The sequence below is a fragment of the Nannospalax galili genome, unplaced genomic scaffold (genome assembly GCF_000622305.1).
Source record: "Nannospalax galili isolate Female #2095 unplaced genomic scaffold, S.galili_v1.0 scaffold3, whole genome shotgun sequence".
Classification (NCBI taxonomy): Eukaryota; Metazoa; Chordata; class Mammalia; order Rodentia; family Spalacidae; genus Nannospalax; species Nannospalax galili.
Window position 1 is genome coordinate 986197 of NW_008351466.1, and position 20347 is coordinate 1006543.

The 20347-nt window shown below is 40.3% G+C and overlaps 1 protein-coding gene across 2 annotated transcripts in view; it reads right to left on the reverse strand.

Moving 5' to 3' along the window:
* Positions 1-20347, reverse strand: part of Cenpi (centromere protein I) — a 109200-nt gene that overhangs the window by 33983 nt on the left and 54870 nt on the right. For both annotated transcript variants that reach the window (XM_008848335.3, XM_029553655.1), the window contains exons 18-19: positions 19941-19989; positions 19596-19814 (exon numbers count right to left, since the gene is read on the reverse strand). In XM_008848335.3, coding sequence (XP_008846557.2) covers positions 19596-19814; positions 19941-19989 — 268 coding nt within the window. The remainder of the gene's footprint in view (positions 1-19595; positions 19815-19940; positions 19990-20347) is intronic.

Here is a 20347-nt window from a genome sequence, read left to right on the forward strand (position 1 = left end):
CATCTCAAAAAGTGTTCAACATCATTAGTAATTAGGGAAATGCAAATTAAAACCCCCTAAGGTATCAACTTACCCCAATCAGACTGGCTAGGATCAAGAGAACAAATGATAAGAAATGCTGGCAAGGATGTGGAGAAAGGGGAATGCTCATTCACTGTGGGTGGGATTGCAAACTCGTGCAACCCCTATGGCAAACAGTGTAGTCAACATTGGTATTAATTAGGGAAATGCAAATTAAAACCACCCTAAGGTATCAACTTACCCCAATCAGACTGGCTAGGATCAAGAGAACAAATGATAAGAAATGCTGGCAAGGATGTGGAGAAAGGGGAATGCTCATTCACTGTGGGTGGGATTGCAAACTCGTGCAACCCCTATGGCAAACAGTGTAGAGAACTCTTAAAAAACTGAAAATGAACCTACCATATGACCTGGTTATAGCACTCCTTGGCATACCCAAGGGACTCAACCTAATTATAGAGACACTTTGTACAACCATGTTTTGTTGCTGCTCTTTTCACAATAGCTAAGAGATGGAAGCAACCTAAGTGCCCCTCAACTGACAGGTAGTTAACAAAAATGTGGTATATTTACACAATGGAGTTCTATTCAGCAGTAAAGAAAGATGAAATAATGAAATTTGGAGATAAATGGATTGATCTAGAAGTGAAGTGAAGTAACACAGACTCAGAAAAAAAGACGACGTATGTTCTCCCTCATTTGTGGATCCTAGCACCAACTCCTTTTATATTCCACATTCTTTTAATAAGATGATGCTGTACAGCCGTCTCTTCTGCATGAAATAACTACCATCATCACAACTTCAGCTGTGCCTGCTTGCTAAACATTGTCACAATTGGGCAATGTGACAGTTGTGCTCCTTCATTAAAGGATAGGCAAGGAGGGTCAGTGGACCCTCACCAGAGTATCCAGCCACTGTTTCCAGCCAAGTGTGTGTAATTTGGCCCTACTCACACATGGTCTCCTGGATTTGGGGAGGACTAAAGTATATAATCTGGGGAAGGCTAGGAAAAGAAGGCTTGATCCATGCTGGGTAAAGGCTTTCCAGTGTGCATACCCTCAGGTCACCCATACACCTTAGCAACCCCTCAGTCTTGTATGTGTGTGTGTATGTGTTTGTGTGTGTATTCATACATAAACAGTTCAGGACAGGCTGGAGTAAGAAAAGTTTAAGAATTACTGTTCTGAGACAGACGTGGATGCTATTATGTCTCATAATTATTAAAAAAGAAAACGAGAACATAAAGGATGTTTAAAAGATATGGGAATGGAGATATTTTCCAAACTATACAGAAAAAAGTGAGGAAACCTAAGCAAGTGATAAAGGTCTGTGTAGGTTTGCTACAATATATAAAGGATGGGACAAAAATAGACACATAATCTTAAATTTTCTAAGGTCCTAGTTTAGTCAATTAGTTTAAGGCGCAAAATATATGTCTAATCAAGGTTTATCTGAGAACGTTTGGTTTTCGCTCAAGCCTTATCTACTTGGCACATGGTAATTAAAAGTACCAGACTGGTGGAACTAACCTTCTTGGATGTTTAACAGCCATACTTTGAGGGCTACACTAATCGGGTCAGAGGGACTTAAAGGACAGTTTTTGCTCCTTGCCCTCCAAGGTTGACTAAGTTCCAGGAGACTAAGGAGCATCTCTTAAAATGTCCTGTAACTGTGGTGAGTCACCTGTCCTCCTCTTTAGGGAGAACACAGAGACCCCACCAGATGGACTTGAACCAGTGTCCAGTCTACAAAGAGGGTCAACTCAAAGGAAACATTTCTTCCATGCTTCCAAGTGAAGCTAGCCACGGTAGAGTACGACCTTTTATTTATCTTCACATAGATGGAACTGGTAAAAGAAGGGAGCCAGGTGCTCCTCCCAAGCCCATGTGACTCCTGAGGAACAGATTCTCCAATGACCTGAAGAGTAAAAATATATTGGTTTATTTGGGCCAATTGTATGGTCTTAAACACCCAAAAGGAAAGTATAACCAAAGATTAAAGTGATCAGTATATTTCTTTAAGAGTTCAAGGGACTACACTTCCCAGATATTAGGCTTAAGTCCACATAAAATGTTATTTTGACAATTATTTCTCATTGATTATTTTGTTTCTAAGCAGTAAGTGCTGCTCAGATGGAAAACTTCAAATCTTGGTCTGCAATACTGTAGCACCTACCTGTAGTTAAAGGAGATAACACACTATTGTTCTAAAATGATGGCTAAATTTGTTTTCTCCCCCTATCTAGAAGCCTTTGAGAGGATACTGACACTGATCGTAGCCACTCCAACAGCTATCAAAGTGCCTGAAAACAAATCCTGAGTCCATCACTCTCGAGTCCAGCTTTGGCAGACAAAAGAAAAATGAGAAGGAACCCAATGGGCTCTGATATGAACATTTGAAATTTGCCCTGTTTTGACTTCTTTCTGGTTCCCTGTCTAGAACTTGTAATGCTAACTATTCTTGCCTTTACTTCTCCTTCACATCTCCTTTTCACCAAAGACTTTCTTTTCTCCCTACGGATAATAGTTATGCAATTTGGGAGTCTTTTATATAGATCCACTGAAGAGGTACCCCAATTGCCTCATCATGTGTCCCTGTTCAGCATGGAAGAAACCAGAGTGGTCTGCGTCCCGATTCCCTATCTGCAAGTTGGGTAACCTCTTCAGAGGATGGTATGATAAGAATAGGAGGTAAGAATTGTGTAGGCAGTTAGGGTAAAAAGACCCCCAAAGAAAAGTAGCCAGTTTCTTGGCTAAAAGACAAAATATCTTTGGGCCTCTTAGCAACATACTCTGTTCCAAAGGCCAAAAATGTCAAAAATATTTGGGAGCTTTTATCTAATCCCTAAAAGATTTTAGGGTTACCTCTTCGGAAAGGGGGAATGTTAGAGAAGCAAAAAGCCCCATAAAGAAAAAAAGAAAAGAGTACATGAAGTTGTTAGAAAAAAGTGATAGGGAGATATGGGAAGAGTTGGAGGGGAGGGAGTGGGCATGGATTTGATCAAAACACCTATATGCATGTATAAAATTTTCAATATATTTTTATCAAAAAAGAAAAAAACATATATATACCCTTGAAAGCAACTCCACTTTGGGTGCTTTTATCCAACAAAAATACTTGCATATATATGAAATGATGCATTTGTAAGAGTATAACTTAATAAAACTATAAGCAAATGATCAGTAAACAATTGCTTTGATTTATATTAGATTAATACAATGACAAACATCAAAAAGAATAAGGCAGCCGTTTATGTACTAATGGGAAACAAAAGCCATGCTGGAGATAGAATATCAAAAATCTTTAAAACAGAACTATGACAATTTCAGTGCTACCAATATTACGAACCAGAAAATTGTGGGCGAATATCCTGTGTACTAAGATGCTCAACAGTATCTGCTCTCATCCACTAGATGTCAGTATGCTCACTCTCCAGTCAGCAACAACCAAAATTGCCCCAGACCTTGCCAGCCATATGGGTTGTTCTCAGTTGTAAACACATATTTTAAGATACTGGAAAGCAATATTACCAATGAAAAATTCTCATAAAGTATCCTTGAATTATGACATAAATCAACCAATAAACAATAACATCTACTATTATCATAGCACTTACTATATGCCACAGATACCCAGATTCATATACATGATGAAATGTAAACAACACAAGAGGGCCAGGTAGATATTATCATTTCCTATTTAACAAATAAAGTGTTGGTCATGGCAGCACATATTCTTAATGCCAGAACTCAGGAGGCAGGAGGGTTGAGAGCTGGCGACTAGCCTGGGATATTTAGGGAGACCATGCCCCAAAATAAAACAAAAAAGAAAAATCAGACAAGGTAACTGAAGTGTAGACCTTTAAAAAGTTGTCCAAGATCATAGTTATTAATCAAGGGCACTGGGTTTTGAGCCAAGCAATGATTTTCAAGGTTTTTGTTTCTTTGTTTTTATGAGACAAGGTATGATGTATCTCAGGCCGACCTTGAACTTACTATGTAGTTGTGGATGGCCTTGAACTCATGATCCTTCTGCATCCATCTCCGGAGTGCTGGGACTACAGGTGTGAATCATCAACTTTGCTAATGTGGCACTGGGAATCAAACCCAGGGCTTCGTGCATGCTAGGCACATTCTCTACCAACACATCCCCAGCCATACTCCTCCTAAATAAATGTTCTTAACTATAACATATATTTTCATTTTGAGTAATTGTAAACTAAGTCATTTCTAGAATTTCTGAAGACAACTAAAAAAAAAGAATTTATTTTAAAAAGCTTTGAAATCAAAAGTTTTTCATCAAAGAAAACATTTTATCTAGGAAAGATGAAATAACATCACACAGTTTTGACACACTTCTGAACAAGATCATCAAGGCCCACTAACATCACAAAAGAGTCTCCAGATAGTAAGTTCCTTCTGACAGAACTTTATATTACCCAGGGTACATTCTTGCAAAACAAGAAAAAAAGTTAAAAATTTAAAAGATCCCTAATTGAGCCGGGCGTGGTGGCGCATGTCTTTAGTCCCAGCACTCAGGAGGCAGAGGCAGGCGGATCTCTGTGAGTTCAAGGCCAGCCTGGTCTACATGGTGAGTTCCAGGTCAGCTGGGGCTACAGGGAGACCTTGTCTCAAAAAAAAGACCAAAAAAAATAGAGTGAATGATGGTTTTCATCCATCAGCATAGTATAATTTACTGATTTTTAGCTAAATATTACTGCTAAAACACTGTGATAATGAAATGCTCTCACTCAGAGACAAGAATTTTAACTCTATAGGCCAAAAAATGAGACATTTTAGGGGTGCAAGTTAATAGTGTGTGCTAAAACTATAATGATAAATACAGTAACTGCAAGGATAGAATAAAGCCAGTATTTAATGGGAAGACTACTGTTATTTTCTGGGTAAGGCAGTTTAGAGTTATGACTCCATGTGCTCAAAACAATCCCATGAACTACATATTTTACTAGGAAGCAAAAGTGAACATATTTCAGGAAGAATAAACCTCAATATACTTGTTTTCCATTTTAAGTCAGTCAGTGTCCATTCATTATAAGACCGAAAAAAAAAAAAAGATCCCAAATCGAATCAAACCTTTAGATTTACAGGAAACAGCAGAGTTTAAAGAACATATGAAATGACATCACAGGGATTCAAACAGACAAATCCACAACACAGAAAGTTATGCAGAGTAACCTTAAAGACCCACTATTTAGCAAAACAGACAAAACTGACAAAAATAAAAGTCTTTAAAATCCCAGCACTTCAAGATCCTGGAAATTATTTTAATTGCATGCAAAAAATATAAAGACATTCATTCAGTAACATTTATTATGTGCACAAAATGGAAAACGGTACATCCCTGTAATCTCAGTACTTGGGAGGCTGAGGCAAGAGGATTCTATTCTAAGTTTGCCGCTCTTCTGGACTACACAGAAAGGCTCTGGAGGCTGGAGACATGGCTCAGTGGTTAAGAGCACTAGCTGCTCTTGCAGAAGTCCCAGGCTCAGTTCTTAGCATCGACATGGTGGCTAACAACTGTCTGTAACTCCATTTCCAGGAGATCTGATGCTGTCTTCTGGCTTCTGCAGACACTGCGTGAAATGGGTGCACTTACATATGTACATGCAAGCAAAATACATACACATTTTCAAAAAGACAGAAATTTTAAAAATTTAAAATAAAGAAAAAGAAGATTGTCTCAAAAACCTGAAAAACAACTACTAAACCTTAATTAGTACCAGTGTCTGCTGCACTGGAGCCATAACCTGCTTCTTCCTGGGGAATATGGCTAAGGGGTCAGGACTCCCTTCCTCCACCAAGGCGTCACACATAGCACAAGGACTATATTCCAGCTATAGCAAACCAATTCTAGAATGACCATCTTTGCCCAACCATGCTCATTAGGCAGAGATTCCATTGTGGGAGAGGTATACCAAAAGTCCAAGAGCTTCTGCCTTGCCCCATACCCACTATAATGGCTTACAGATTTTTCTAGAGGGAGTAAGCAGTCATTTAAAAGAGCTATATATACAACAGAGTTTTATTCAGCCATAAAGAGAATAGAATTATATCATTTGCAGGAAAATGTATAGAAATAGATATCATAATTTCAAACAAAATAAGCCAGACTCAGAAAGACAAACATTGCATGTTTTCTCTCATATCCAGAATCTAGATTAAAATTTTTATGTATAGCCAGATGTGGTAGTACAGGCCTGTAATTCCAGCACTTGGGAGGTGAGGCAGATGGAACAGTAGTTTAAGGTCATCCTTGGCTACACAGCAAATTTGAACTACATTATACCCCACCTCATAAAAAAGAAAAAAAGCCAAAAAAAAAACCCCACAAAGCATGTGTCTGAGGGGTGTGTGTGTGTGCATGTATTATACACACATCAAAGTAGAAGGGGACGATTTGGGAACAGGAAGGAGAGAGTGGGGACAAGAAGGGTAAGGAAAGGTTAAAAGGAGCAAAGTACACAGCATACATGTAGAAAATCATATAATGAAATCCATCACTTCTTACAAGGGATATATACTAATTTAAATGAACTAAAATAAAATAAAATAATAAAATAAAATAAAATAAAATACAAATGAGCTGCAAAGCTCACCCCAAAGGAATTGAATTTATTTGAAACAGAGTGAGAGTGCCAAGTCTAAAGGTGTTCTATGAAGTAATACCATTTCTTAGCTAAGAGCAAGAAAGTGAACCACAGGTCAACTAGCTCATCTAGGAGAACAGGGAATAGACCACTAACAGCCCTCCTAGGGACAGAGTAAATCTCAAAGACTGACCTCAAAACCTATCCTTGCCTGAAATTGAATTCAATTGGACAGCTGAGCAATTCAAGCCCAGGGCATTGACGAAACAATAGAGCAACCCTCAAGTAATTAGTGCAGCTTTAAGAGCAGGCTATGATACCAAAGCAGACACCTCAGCCAGATTAGGGAGAAATAGAGCTCTGTTAAACACCACTGTCATGGGCTAGGGATGTAGCTCAGTTGGTAGAGTGCTTGTCTAGCATGCACAATGGCCACCCCCACCCCAGCTCTGTCTTCAGAGCTACATAAATGGGGCATGGTGGCACATGCCTATAATCCTAGCATTCAGGAAGTGGGGACAGGAGGATCAAAGTTCAAGATACAGTCAACTACATAGAGATGCCAAGGCAAGCCTGGAATACATTAAGGCCCTGTCTCCAAAACAGGGGCGTGCTTGAGGAACATCTCAGTAGAAAAGGCTGAAAGAATATAAGAGCCAGGGGCTAGAGAGATAGCTCAGCAGTTAAGAGCACTGACTGCCCTTGCAGAGAACCCAGGTTCAGTTCCCAGCACTCACATGGCAGCTAACAACCATTCGTAACTCGTTCCAGGGGAATTTGAAGCCCTCTTTTGTCCTCTGCAGGCACTGCACAAAACAGGTGTACTTACGTACATGTAGGCAATATACTCATACACATAAAATAAAAATTTTTTAAATATTTTATTTATTATTTTTATTTTATGTGTATGAGTGTGTTGCCTACATGTAGGTAACTGCACCCATGTCGTGCAATGCTTGCAGAGGACAGAAGAAGCCATCGGATCCCCTGGAACTGGAGTACAGACAGTTGTTAGCTGCCATGTGGGTGCTGGGATTCAAACCTGGGTCTTCTGCAAGAACAACCAGTGTTCTTAACTGCTGAGCCATCTCTCCAGCCCCAAAATAAAAAAAAAAAAAACTTTTAAAAAGGATACAAGAGACAGAAAATGTTGGGAGGGGGGCTGCAGTACCCTTGAACTTAGAGCAGTTGTAATCATCTGCACAAGAATGGCCCCATCAACAGCCTGTCATGGAAGGAAAAGGGGCTCATGGGCACCCACCCCTTCTTGAGGATTTATAAGCAGTTAATGGTTGGGGAGCGAGTGATGGAGGGAGAAAAATTTTCCTTGGTGGTACAGCCACTGGTAAGGTGACCCTGCTCTAAACGAATTCTCACTCATGCTCCTATAAGCAACCCTAATGAAACACAATGGCAGGCACACATACACATATACACACACACACACACACACACACACACACACACACACACACACACACACACACACCATGAATGCAGAAGTGTTGTTGGCTGGGAAGAGCAAGGGGAATAGCAAGAGTGAGCCAGAGACAAAAGAGAGTATACTAGACAGGTTTTTTTGTCAATTTGACCCAAACTAGAGTCATCTGGGAAGAAGGGACATAAATTGAGGAATTTCCAACATCAATTGAGGAATTTCCTACATCAAACTGGCCTATGGGCATGTCTGTGAAGAATTTTCTTAACTGTTAATTGGTACAGGAGGCCCAGCCCACTGAAGGTGGTACCAATCCTGGGCAGGTGTGCCTAGGCTATATACGATAGACAGCTGAGCAAACCAGTAAGCAGCATTTGTCCATGGTCTCTGTTTCCACTGGATTCCCTTAATGATAAGACTATAACCTGTAAGCTGAAATAAACCCTTTCCTCCCCAAGTTGTTTATGGTCAGTGTTTTACCACAGCAACAAAAAAAGAAATTAGAACAGAGGGTAACAGGCAGGAGAGGAATATGATCAAAATATATCATGTACAGGGCTGGAGAGATGGCTCGGAGGTTAAGCGCACTGGCTGCTATTCCAGAGGATACAAGTTCCCAACATCCACATGGTGGCTAACAACCTCTGCTAACTCCAGTTCTAGGGGATTCAATGCCCTCTTCTGGCCTCTGTAGGCACTGTACACATGTACACATGTGACCGCTCTAGGCAAAACACTCAAACACATAAAATAAAAAAAAATTTAAAAATACACATATATCATGCACATGTATGAAAACATAATGAAACCTATTATATATAATTAATTAATGCTAATCAAAACATTTAAAAACTACTGTAATTAGTTTGTATACGCCCAAGTGATTATGTATATGTCCAAGACTGACCTCAGTTAAGACGAAGTTAGAAATCAGTAACAGAGGGACTGGGGATAGAGTTCAGTGACAGAATGTTACATGTGTGAGGGACTTGATTTGATCAGCAGTGTCTCAAGAAAGAAAACAAGGAATCAATAACTTGGGTAAATTCAATTCACAAATGTGTGGAAACTAACCACCACCCTCCCAAATAACCAGCGGATCAAAGAAACTAAAAGGAAATGGGAAATATTTTCTAAGATCCATTTTTTAAAATTTTTTATTTATTATTTTTATTTTACATGTATGAGTGCGTTGCCTGCATGTATGTGAGTGTACCGTGCTGTGCAATGCTGCAGAGGTCAGAAGAGGGCTTCAGATTCCCCTGAAACTGGAGTTAAGGACAGTTCGTAGCCACCATGTGGGTGCTGGGAATTGAACCCAGGTCCTCTGCAAGAGCAGTCAGTGCTCTTAAACGCTGAGCCATCTCTCCAGCCCCTCATTTATTTTTATTTTATGTGTATGAGTGTTTTGCCTGAATGCATGTAGGTGCACCCTTGTTGTGCAATGCCACCAAAGGCCAGAAGACGGCATCAGATCCCCTGGAACTGAAGTTACAGGTGGTTGTTAAATACCATATGGGTGATGGGAAATAAAGCTGCTTCTTCTGCAAAGAGCAGCCAGTGGTTTTCTTTGCAGAGCCATCTCTCCTGCCCCAGGAAAACATTTTAAGATCAATTTATACCTATAAATGCCTACATTACAAAAGAAGGAACAGCAGGCATTGGTGGCTCACACCTGTAATCCCACAGGCAGATCTTTGTGAGTTCAAGGACAACATGGTCTACATAGGGAGTTCCAGGCCAGCCAGGGTCTACATAGGGAGTTCCAGGCCAGCCAGGGCTATGTCAAAAAAGCAAACAAAAAGAAGGAACATCAGTCAGGTGTAGTGGTGCATGTCTGTAGTCTTATATAATTGGGAGACTAAAACAGGAGGATCACCTGAGCCCAGGAGCTTTGGACCAGCCTGGGCAACATACTAAGACTCTCAGTTTCCTTTGTACTTTTGGAGAGAATCTATTGTTCTTTTTTTCTGAATCTCTGTGTGTTGCTTCCCAGTGATCTGTTGGAGTCATATTGGTCTTCTGATATGTTCTTGTTTGCATTTCACAGCAGAGAAAAGCTCCACTCTGGCTTACACTTAGCAATACAGTTCATTCTTCTTTATGTGTAATTACTCTGAACAGATCTCCATACATTAACAAAACCACCAGAATGACAGAAGGACCAGGACTAGGAAAAAGTAACTTCATGAAAGTGTTAGATAAACGTAATGTTTCTTTCATTGCTAGGTTTTTTTTAAGCACAAAACTCACTATGAATGTGTACTGGAATTTTACAAATAAATTCAATAAATACTCAGTTTCACACCAAAAAAGGGGAGAATCTAGCTGGATGTCTTGGCGCATACCTTTAATCCAAGCACTCCAGAGGCAGAGGCAGGCAGATCTCCATGAGATGCAGGCCAGTCTGGTCTCTATAGCAAATTTCAGGTCAGCTAGGGCTACAGGGAGACCCTGTCTCAAAAAGAAAAGGGAGAATTCAATTCAATACTCTTACCTGCCATAAGAAACTTAAAACAAAGAGCAAACAAGCCCAAAGTAAAAAGGAAGTGCATAATAAATATTAGACCAGAATACATGAAATAAGAGAGACAGCTGAGACTCACACAATTTCAAATTATAGTAGCAAATCAGTGTAGGACAAATGCAGACACATACATACAACACAGCAGAATATCTTCCAAACAAACCTTCATGTATGTAGTCAAAATGATATTTTGAGGGCCGGTGGTACACATCTTTAGCCCAAGCACTGAAGAGGCAGAGGCAGGCATATTCTCTGTGAGATCCAGGCCAGCCTGGATACATAGCAAGTTCCAGGCTAGCTGAGGCTACTGGAAGGCCCTGTCTTAAAAAATAAATAAAAACAGAAACAAATAATCCTTTGAAAAGAATATTAATCAAGTTCACTTGCTATATTTGAACCTAGAATGCCCTCCCCCATGTGGTAAAGGGTTGGTCCCCAGCTTGGCACTACTGGCAGGTAAGAGAAGAGGAAGTACCTACTGCAATGTCCTCTGGTCATTGAAGACATGCCTTTAAAGCAGCAAGTGAAACCCTGTCCCATTCCTCCTCCTCCCTCTTCTCGTACATGAAGTGAATAGTTTTCTCTGCCACATGCTCCCTGCCATGATGTGCTGCCTTGTCATAGTCCCAAAGGCTACAGGACCAACCAATCACAGACTGAAACCTCCAAAACTATGATCCAAAATGAACATTTCTGATTTATAAGTCGGTTATTGTAGGTATTTGTTACAGTAATGGAATGCTGACACACTACTCAATAGAAAAAGAACAGTCTCTTCAATAAATGGTGTTAGGAAAACTGGATAATCATAGGCAAACAAATGAAGATTGATTCTTACTTTATACTAGATATAAAAATGTATTTGAAGTGTTATTGACTTTAATGTAAGATTTCAAACTGCAAAATATGTATAAGAAAACAAGGGGAAAACTTCAAAAGATTTGACTTGGTAAGGACTTCCCAAATTTGATACAAAAAAAAACTAACAAAAACCACAAAGGGAATTTCATCAAATAAAAACTTCTGTACTGCAGAGGGCAACTAAGGTTCCTTGTATATTTATTCATTTGTAATTGACTTTCTTTACTTCTTGATGTGTGTCAGTGTGTCTGTGTGTGAAAGAGGGGAATGTGGGGATGTGTGTGCATGTGCACATGTGTGGAGACCAAAGGTTGAGGCTGAGTGTCCTTCTTAATAGCTTCTCCATGACAGTTTTGGGAAAAAGTCTCACTGAACCTGAAGCTCACTGTATTAGTTACTTTTCTGTGGCTGTGATAGAAACACCATGATCAAGGGAACTTATAAAAGGAAGTTTATTTAACCTACAGTTCCAAAGGGGCAAGAGTCTATCATGGCAGGGAGGCATGGCGACAGAGGTGGCTGGAAGAGAAGCAGAAGCCAAGCGTTCACATCTTCAAGAAGGCACAAAAAGCAGAGAGTGACTGGAGATCCGGCAAGGCTTAAGAACTTTCTAAGCCACCCCTAGTGGCATGCTTCCTCCAGCATGGCTACACCTTCCAAGAACCCCCCGCCCCAAAAAAAACAGTGCCACCAACTGGGGACAAAATGTCCAAATCCTTGGTGCCTATGGGGGACATTCTCATTCAAACCAGCACACTCACCAATTGGATGGACTGGCTACCAGCAAGCTCCAAGGATCCTCCTGTATCTACCACCCCAGTGCTGTGATCACAGGGGGCATATCACTGGCTTTTTATATGGATCCTGGAGGTGAAACTTGTGTTCTCATGCCTGTGCAACAGGTACTTTACCAATTGAGCCATCTCCCCAGCCCTGCATAATGTCTTCAAGGTTCATTATTTTAGTATGTGGTCAGAATAACATTCCTTTTTTAAGGCTGGCTATGTACTTGTATGTATCTGTACATACAAGATTGTAGTTATGTGTTCATGTGTTTGTGAAGATTTTGATTTGCTTCTGACATTCAGCTATGGTTAATTTCTGGCATAAATATGAATGTACAAATATCTATTCCAGTCCTTGCTTTAAATTCTATTGAATATATATCCAGCAATAGAATCAGTGGGTCATATAGTAATTATTTTTGTTTTGAGACAAGGGCTCATGTATACTAGGCTGGTCTCAAACTCAGTACATAGCCAAGTTTGAACTTGAACTCCTGTCCTCCTGCCTCTACCTCCCAAGTGCTAGGATTCCAGGACAAAATGTCCAAATACTTGGAGCCTATGTGCCACCACACCATTTATTCAATGCTATGGATGAAAGCCTGGGCCTCATGCATACAAGGCAGACACTCTACCACCTGAGCTATAATTAATCCTTAGCCCAATAATTAATTTTTCAAGGAACCATCATACTATTTTCCATAGTGGATACTTTGAATGAGAATGTCCACAACAGGCTCCAAATATTTTGACAGTTTGTCAGTGGGTAGCACTGTTTGGGGAGGGTCTTAGAACTTTTGGAGGTATGACCATGCTGGAGGAAGTATGTCACTGGGGGGAGGCTTTGAGAGTTCATAGTGTTGCCCCCACTTCCAGTTCATTCTTTGCTTCCTCCACATGCATGAAGATCTGAGCTCTCAGCTTTCTGCTCCAGCTACCTCCTGCTGCCATGTCTGCCTGCCATGAAAGGACTCTAATCCCTAGGGAACCATAAGCCCAATAAACCCTTCTTTCTCTAAGTTGTCTTGGTCATAGTATTTTATTGTAACAACAGAAAGTAACTAATACAGTACATGTGCCAATTTACATTAAATGGAGCTAGGCACAAGGGCTCCAATGTTATCACTGCCGGCACTCATTATTGTCTAGGTTTGGTTTAATAGTCACCATTCTAATGGATGTGAGGTGGCATCTTATTGTGATTTTTAAAAAATGAAAAAAAAATTCTGTGGATAGATACTAGTGGTGTTAAGACGGCCCTAGAAAATCAGAATTTCTTTTTAAAATTGTATTGAACAAGAAAATTCTATAGGAATTGAATTATCAAGGTGAGAGTATGGCTTGACCCCAGAAGCCCTGGCCCAGGAGAAAGACTAGCCTCCCACATGCATACACTGAGCTGGTGGGTCAATTTTCTATGTGCATGTTTTCTGGCTTTTGTTTTGCTTTTTCTATGTGCCATAGCACTACTATGGGGAAGGTGGAGACAATCTGAGAATGGCACTCTACCCAGTTTGGGCCAAAACTGAAAACAAATTCCTTTGGGCATTTTTATATACTTTGTTGCTTTATCTTAAGGAAGGCAATTGCTGAGACCCTGAGTCAAGCCTTATGGTGAGGGGTTCTAGTAACAGTGACAGTAGCACCACAGTGTGAGAGTACTTCATGCCACTGTAGTATACACTCAAAATGCTTAAGATGCATGAGGCTGGAGAGATGGTTCAGCAGTTGAGAGCACTGGCTGTTCTTGCAGAGGACCTGGGTTTAGATCCCAGCACCCACGTAGTGGCTAACAACTATCCATAACTATAGTTCCAGGGGATCCAACACCCTCTTCTGGCCTCCATGGGCATTGCAGGACAAGGGTGCAACTTACATACATGAAGGTAAAACACACACATTAAATTTTTTTTTCTCTGCCAGGTGTGGTGGCACATACCTTTAATCCCAGCACTTGGGAGACAGAGGCAAGTGAATCTCTGTGAGTTCAAGGCTAACCAGTGTTATAACTCTGTGAGTTCAAGTCCAGCCTGGTCTACATAGTAAGATCCAGGTCAACTGCAGCTACAGGGAGACCCCATCTCAAAAAGACCACAAAAGTAAAGTATTTTAAAGAAAGCAGTAGAGGAAAATGAGCCAGGCATGGTGGTACACACCTTTAATCCCAGCACTTGGGAAGCAGAGACAAGTGAATCTCTGTGAGTTCAAGGCTAACCACTGTTATAAAGTGAGACCCTGTCTCAAAAAAAATGAGTAGAGAAAAATTAATGAAACCAAGCTATTTCTCTAGAAATATCAACACTGACAAATGTTTAACTGGTATGAATAAGCAAAAAAAGAGAAATTTCAAGCTACTAAAATCAAGAATGAAAAAAACGAGGAAATCATTAGCTGCTTACAGAAATCAAAGGAATTACTGCATCCCAGCAAATTAGATAAATTATGTGAAACAGATAAGTTATATAAAACAATACAGAGAATGATTCAAGAAGAAATCAGATAGATGAACAAATCTATAACAAGAAATGATTAAATGGATAATTGCAAGACTTCTCACTTATAAATGTCCATGACCAGATGACTTCACTACCAACTATTTAAAGAATCCCAACTCTTCAGGTTTTCTTTAAAAGGAAGAGGAAAGCATATTTCCAAACTCATTCTATGAAGTCAGTATTACTCAAATCATAAACAGACAATGATACCACAAGGAAAAGCCAATATACCTTATGAATATACATACAAAAATATCCAGAAATTACTAACAAAGTCTGAAACATGTATACAGAATTGTTCTCCATGACAGAGGAATTTATACTAGGAATAGAGAGTGTCTTAGTTTGTTCTTCATTGCTGTGACAAAATACTCTGACCAATACCAACTTGGGGAGGAAAGGATTTATTCAGCTTACATCTCCCAGGTCGCAGTTCTTCAGGGAGCCCAAGGTAGGAACTCAGGGCAGGAACCTGGAAGCAGGAGCTGGAGCACAGGCCATGGAGGAACGCTGCTTACTAGGTTGCTCTCCTGGCCCCTGCTCAGGCTGCTTTCTTATGCAACACAGGCCCACCTACCCAGGGGTGGTACCATCCACAGTGGGATGGGCCCTTCCACATCACTCATCAAGAAGATGCCCCTCAGACATGGCCACAGGCCAGTCCAATAGAGACAATCCCCCAACTGAGGCTCCCTCAACCCAGGTGTGTCAAGTTGACACTAAAGCTATCCAGCACACAGAGTTACTTTAACATCTAAAGATCACTTAATGTGGTTTGAATGAGAATGTCCCCCATAGACTCCAAATATTTGAAAATTTGACAAGTTGGTGGTGCTGTTTGGAGAGGGTCATGGAACCTTTAGGAGGTTGTGGCCATGCTGGAGGAAGCAGGTCAGTGGGGGAGGACTCTGAGAGTTCACAGCCCTGTCCCATTTCTGATGTCTCTCTTTGCTCTGTGTGTGCTTAAAGATGTGCGCTCTCAGCTTTCTGCTCCAGCTGCCTCCTCCCATGCTGCCTCCTCTATTATGGAGTCTTATCCCTCTGGAACTGTAAACCAAATATATTCTTCCTTTCTATAAGCTGCCTTGGTTATGGTGTTTTATCACAGCAACAGAAAAGTAACTAATACATATACCATATTAATATTTTTTGGGTTGTTTTTGACAGGGTCTCCCTAGTCCCAGCCCATCTGAAAGTCACTATATGAACCAGGCTGGCCTCATTCTCACAGAGATTCACCTGCCTGTCTCCTGAGATCTGGGATTAAAGGCCCAGGTCAAGATACCCTATACTAATATTACAGAGGACAATAAAAAACCCGTATGATGTTTATAGATACAGAAAATAAACACTACACCAAATGTAACACTCATGCACTCAACAAACTGGAAACAGAAGGGAAGCTCCTCAGCCTGAAAAGTCATACCCATCACACTGGTAACAAACAATGTTCCCACTATGAACAAGTAGCTAGCCTTACCACTTTTGTCTCCCATCACTTCTATAGTTCTGGGCAGTATAATTAGGCAAGATAAAGAATGGGCATCCAAATTTGAAAGAAATCAACCTATTCCTGTTTCACATGGCACAAATTATTATACAGAATATCCTAAGGAATAAACTAAAAGGCCTATCTAATAAACAAGCCTAACTAGGCTGCAGCATAAACTAAAGGAGACCTATACAAACGAAGACATCTAACAGCCCTGCACTGAAGGACTGAGTATTATTAATACTGTTATATTGGATGGCAATAGCACTCAAACTGAACCACATCATCATGGTTCTACACATCAGAATCCCAGCAAAATCCTTCATAGAAACTGACAAACTGTGAAATTCACATGAAATTTGAAGGAATTGAAATGTGACCTTGGGTTAGACAGCAATTTCCTAGCTTTGACAACAGAAGAAGAATAAGAACATTATATTTTGCATGAGCCCCAAAGGAATGTTAAACATTCAAAAGATCAAAATAAATTGTAAGTAACTTCAAAAATTAAAAACTTCTCTGCTTCATGCCAGGCATGGTGGCTCACGCCTTTAGTCCCAGTACTCAGGAGGCAGAGGCAGGCAGATCTCTGTAAGTTCAAGTCCAGCCTGGTCTACATACTGAGTTCTGGCCCATCTGGGACTACAGGGAAACCCTGTCTCAAAAAGACCAAATTAAAAAAAAAAGAAAGAAAAGAAAAAACTCCTGTGCTTCAGAAAAATACCAGCATAAAAGTAAAAGATGGATTGATAGCTCAATAGGTAAAGGCACCTGCTACCACACCTGATGACCTGAGTTCAATTCCTAGAAGCCACATGAAGGACAGGACTAACACCTACAAGTCCTTTAACCTCCAAACATGTGCCATGGCACATGCATACCCACAGACTTACATAGATATACACAATAAATAAGTAAATACCAAAATGTAGAAGACAGCCTACAAAATAGGAGAAAACTTTTGTCAATTATATATTTAAATGATTTATATTTGCAATATAGAAAGAACTATTACAACTCAATAAGAAAAAGGCACATAATCCAATTAAAAATGAGCAATGGGGAAAAAAGAAAAAAATGAAATATAGGAAAAAAAAGAAGTAACAACAAAAAACAAGCCAAGAAGCCAGGTATGGTAGCCCACACTTGTAATCCCAGCAGTCTGGAGCAGGAGAATCACAGCAAATGTGAATTTAGTCTGGGATATCCAGTGAGTTCCACATCAACCTGGGCAACAGAGTGAGACTTTGTCTCAAAAAAAAAAAAAAAAAAAACGTTCAAAAAAGGGCTGGGGTAGGATTCAGCTGGTATAGTGCCTGTCAAGCATGCGTGAAGCCCTCCCTACATTTGATTGCCACATAAACCAGACATGGTGTTACACCCATGTACTTCCAAGCACTTGGGCAGTGGAGGCTGGAAGACCAGCAGTACAAGGTAGTCTTCAACTACCTAGCAGGTTTGAGGCCAGCCTCAACTACATAAGACTGTCACTAAAAAAGAAGAAAAAAAAAGGGCAAAGTATCTGAAAAAATATTTCTCTAAAGAAAATAGACAAGTAGACAATAAGTATGTGAAAAATGATCATGGAAAATCAATATCCCAATACAATATAACTCATATGCCTTAAGATAACTAAAAATAAGAAATACAGATAATAGGGGCTGGAGAGATGGCTCAGTGGCTGTGAGTGCTCTTGAAGAGAACCTGGGTTCAGTTCCCAGCACCTACGTAGTAGCTCACAAGCGTCAGTAATGACAGTTCCAGGTGCTCTAACGCCCCCTTCTGGTCTCCATGAGCATTTCATGACATGGATGCACTTACATACATGCAGACAAGACACTCATACTCATAAATGCAAAGGACCATAGTATGGAGGAGCGAGGGAAGTCAGAAAAGGAAAGATGGTGGGCGTTGGGAGGTATGGTTGGGATAACAGGGACACTGTGACTGCGAAAGGAGGGAGGAGGGAGGCTGGATGGGAGAAAAAGAGGGTACAGATGAGTGAATCTTGGGGGGCTAGAAACCTAGAGGGAAAAGTGATGCCTTGAAAACCCTATAAGAAATGCATGTAGAATGTCTGAACATTAATGCATATGTATACCTGGGAGCTGCTGGGCAGGGAATGTAGTGCCAGATAGAAGAGACCTCCCTTAGAGCAACAAACATGCCATCAGCACTCATCAAAGAAGCTTCTTTTTGCAACTGATGGAGGCTACTGCAGAGTTGTACATCTGGTCGGGCACAGAGAACATACATCTGGTAGATGCCCAGTAGCACTAGGTGACACATCTACAGTCAAATCTCTACAACCAGGGCTCATGGAACAGAGCGGAATAAGGGATAGAGAGAGGGCTAATGTACCTCTCAACTCTCACCAGTCAGGCTTCCATGTACATCAGAGTGTGATACACACAGAAGACCTCAACTAGCCAAGTTTTGGAGAATAAGAGACTGTAGAGTGTAGGATGGGACTGCTGTATGGAACCTCACCTACCCACAACTCAGGAACCATTGCGGAAGAGGAGGCAGGAAAAAAATGTAAGAGCCAGAGTTGATACACAAACATGAGGAAGTGGAGGCTTCCAGTCCACTTGAGGCTTGCTCATGTGAGCCTGCGGCAGCTGTGGCATCGAACTCGGGACAAATGTCAGCTCAATTAAACAAGGTCCCAAAGGGGAGGTGAGAAATAGGTGGTGGGCCAGCACTAGATTGAGAACTATTTGAGACTGACTGCTACTGGGTGAAGGAGAGTATGGCTTATATACGACCACTGGATGAGCTAACTAGACTCCAGTGGATGCATTTACACTGAAGGGCATTTGGGTACAAACACCTGAATGAATAGGACTCAGCATGTAGGGCAGAGTGCACAGGATTTGGTGGGGAGATGGGGGGAGGCATGGATGGAGGAGCGGGTCTGGATTTGAGTGGGAAAGACATATGAAATTTTAAAAACAATAAAAAAAAATTTTTAAAACACAGATAATACATGTAGGGAAGTATTTGGGAGAAAATGGAATCCTCACACACATCCCTGCCACACCTACTACATATCATCAATACATAAAATCAGCAGACTTTGACTAAGACTCTAATAACAATGGTACCCAGCATCCATTTTCAGTCTTAGCTAGAAGCAACATGAGAGCTTCAACTCAAGCAAAACTGAACTCATTATCTCCTGTCTTTCTCATAACTGTATGTAACTTCTGTGTCTTTACCTCATCAAATTATCATCTGTTAAGAAGTCTGCCTCTGTCACAAGGCTAAGCTCTTTTAGAGGACAGACTTTAAGTTCCCCAAAGCCTAGCACAATGATCAAAATGTACTTAGTAATAAAGAAAACCTGATCCTTTAAATGCCCTTACCTGTAACAGAAAGGAAGCCGCGTAACTCAATAGTGAAGGATGATGGACTAAATTCAAACTGTGCTTATACTCAGCCATTCCAGTTTTTTCTAGGACTTGGGGATCAAAGTAGTCTCCTTTTTCAAATGGTTTGGACGTCCATAGGCAGCCAACCATAACTGTCAAATAGTGATTAAATTCTTTACAGGTCTTGCTGCTGAAATTAAATTCTGATTTTGCCTAGTAGAAAAGAAATGAAATAGCCATAAACATCTATTATCCCTTTCGTTCTTATTGTCAACAGGTCACATATATCTATACTCAATTATTTAAATGATAATTTAACCAGAGTTTTATCATTCATACCTTTTGTAATAACTCCTTTTTCTTTGCAGCTGCCAAATTATTGTGATACCTAATAATAAAAACAAATACAATGAAGTATTTTAAATATCTTTGGATGTAATGCTTTTGAATGTCAAATACATAAAAATGTACATTTTATTCTCAGATAAACCTTACCTAGACATATATTTTTTGATCTGCTATGTATAATTTGTCAGTAGGTTGTAGGAGTAATATGGTTCTCTCTGGTTTTCAAAACTAGATAGGCATTGTTTATCTCTCACATTGTCTCACCCCTCCATCATGGTTTTCCCACTTAAGGTACCCCCATTTCCCTCCTTTCTCCCTTAATAATACCCTTCTCCTACGATCCTATCTCTCTTGAGCTCCTTCTTTCCCTTTATCCCCTAGGTTCCTTGTATACCCTT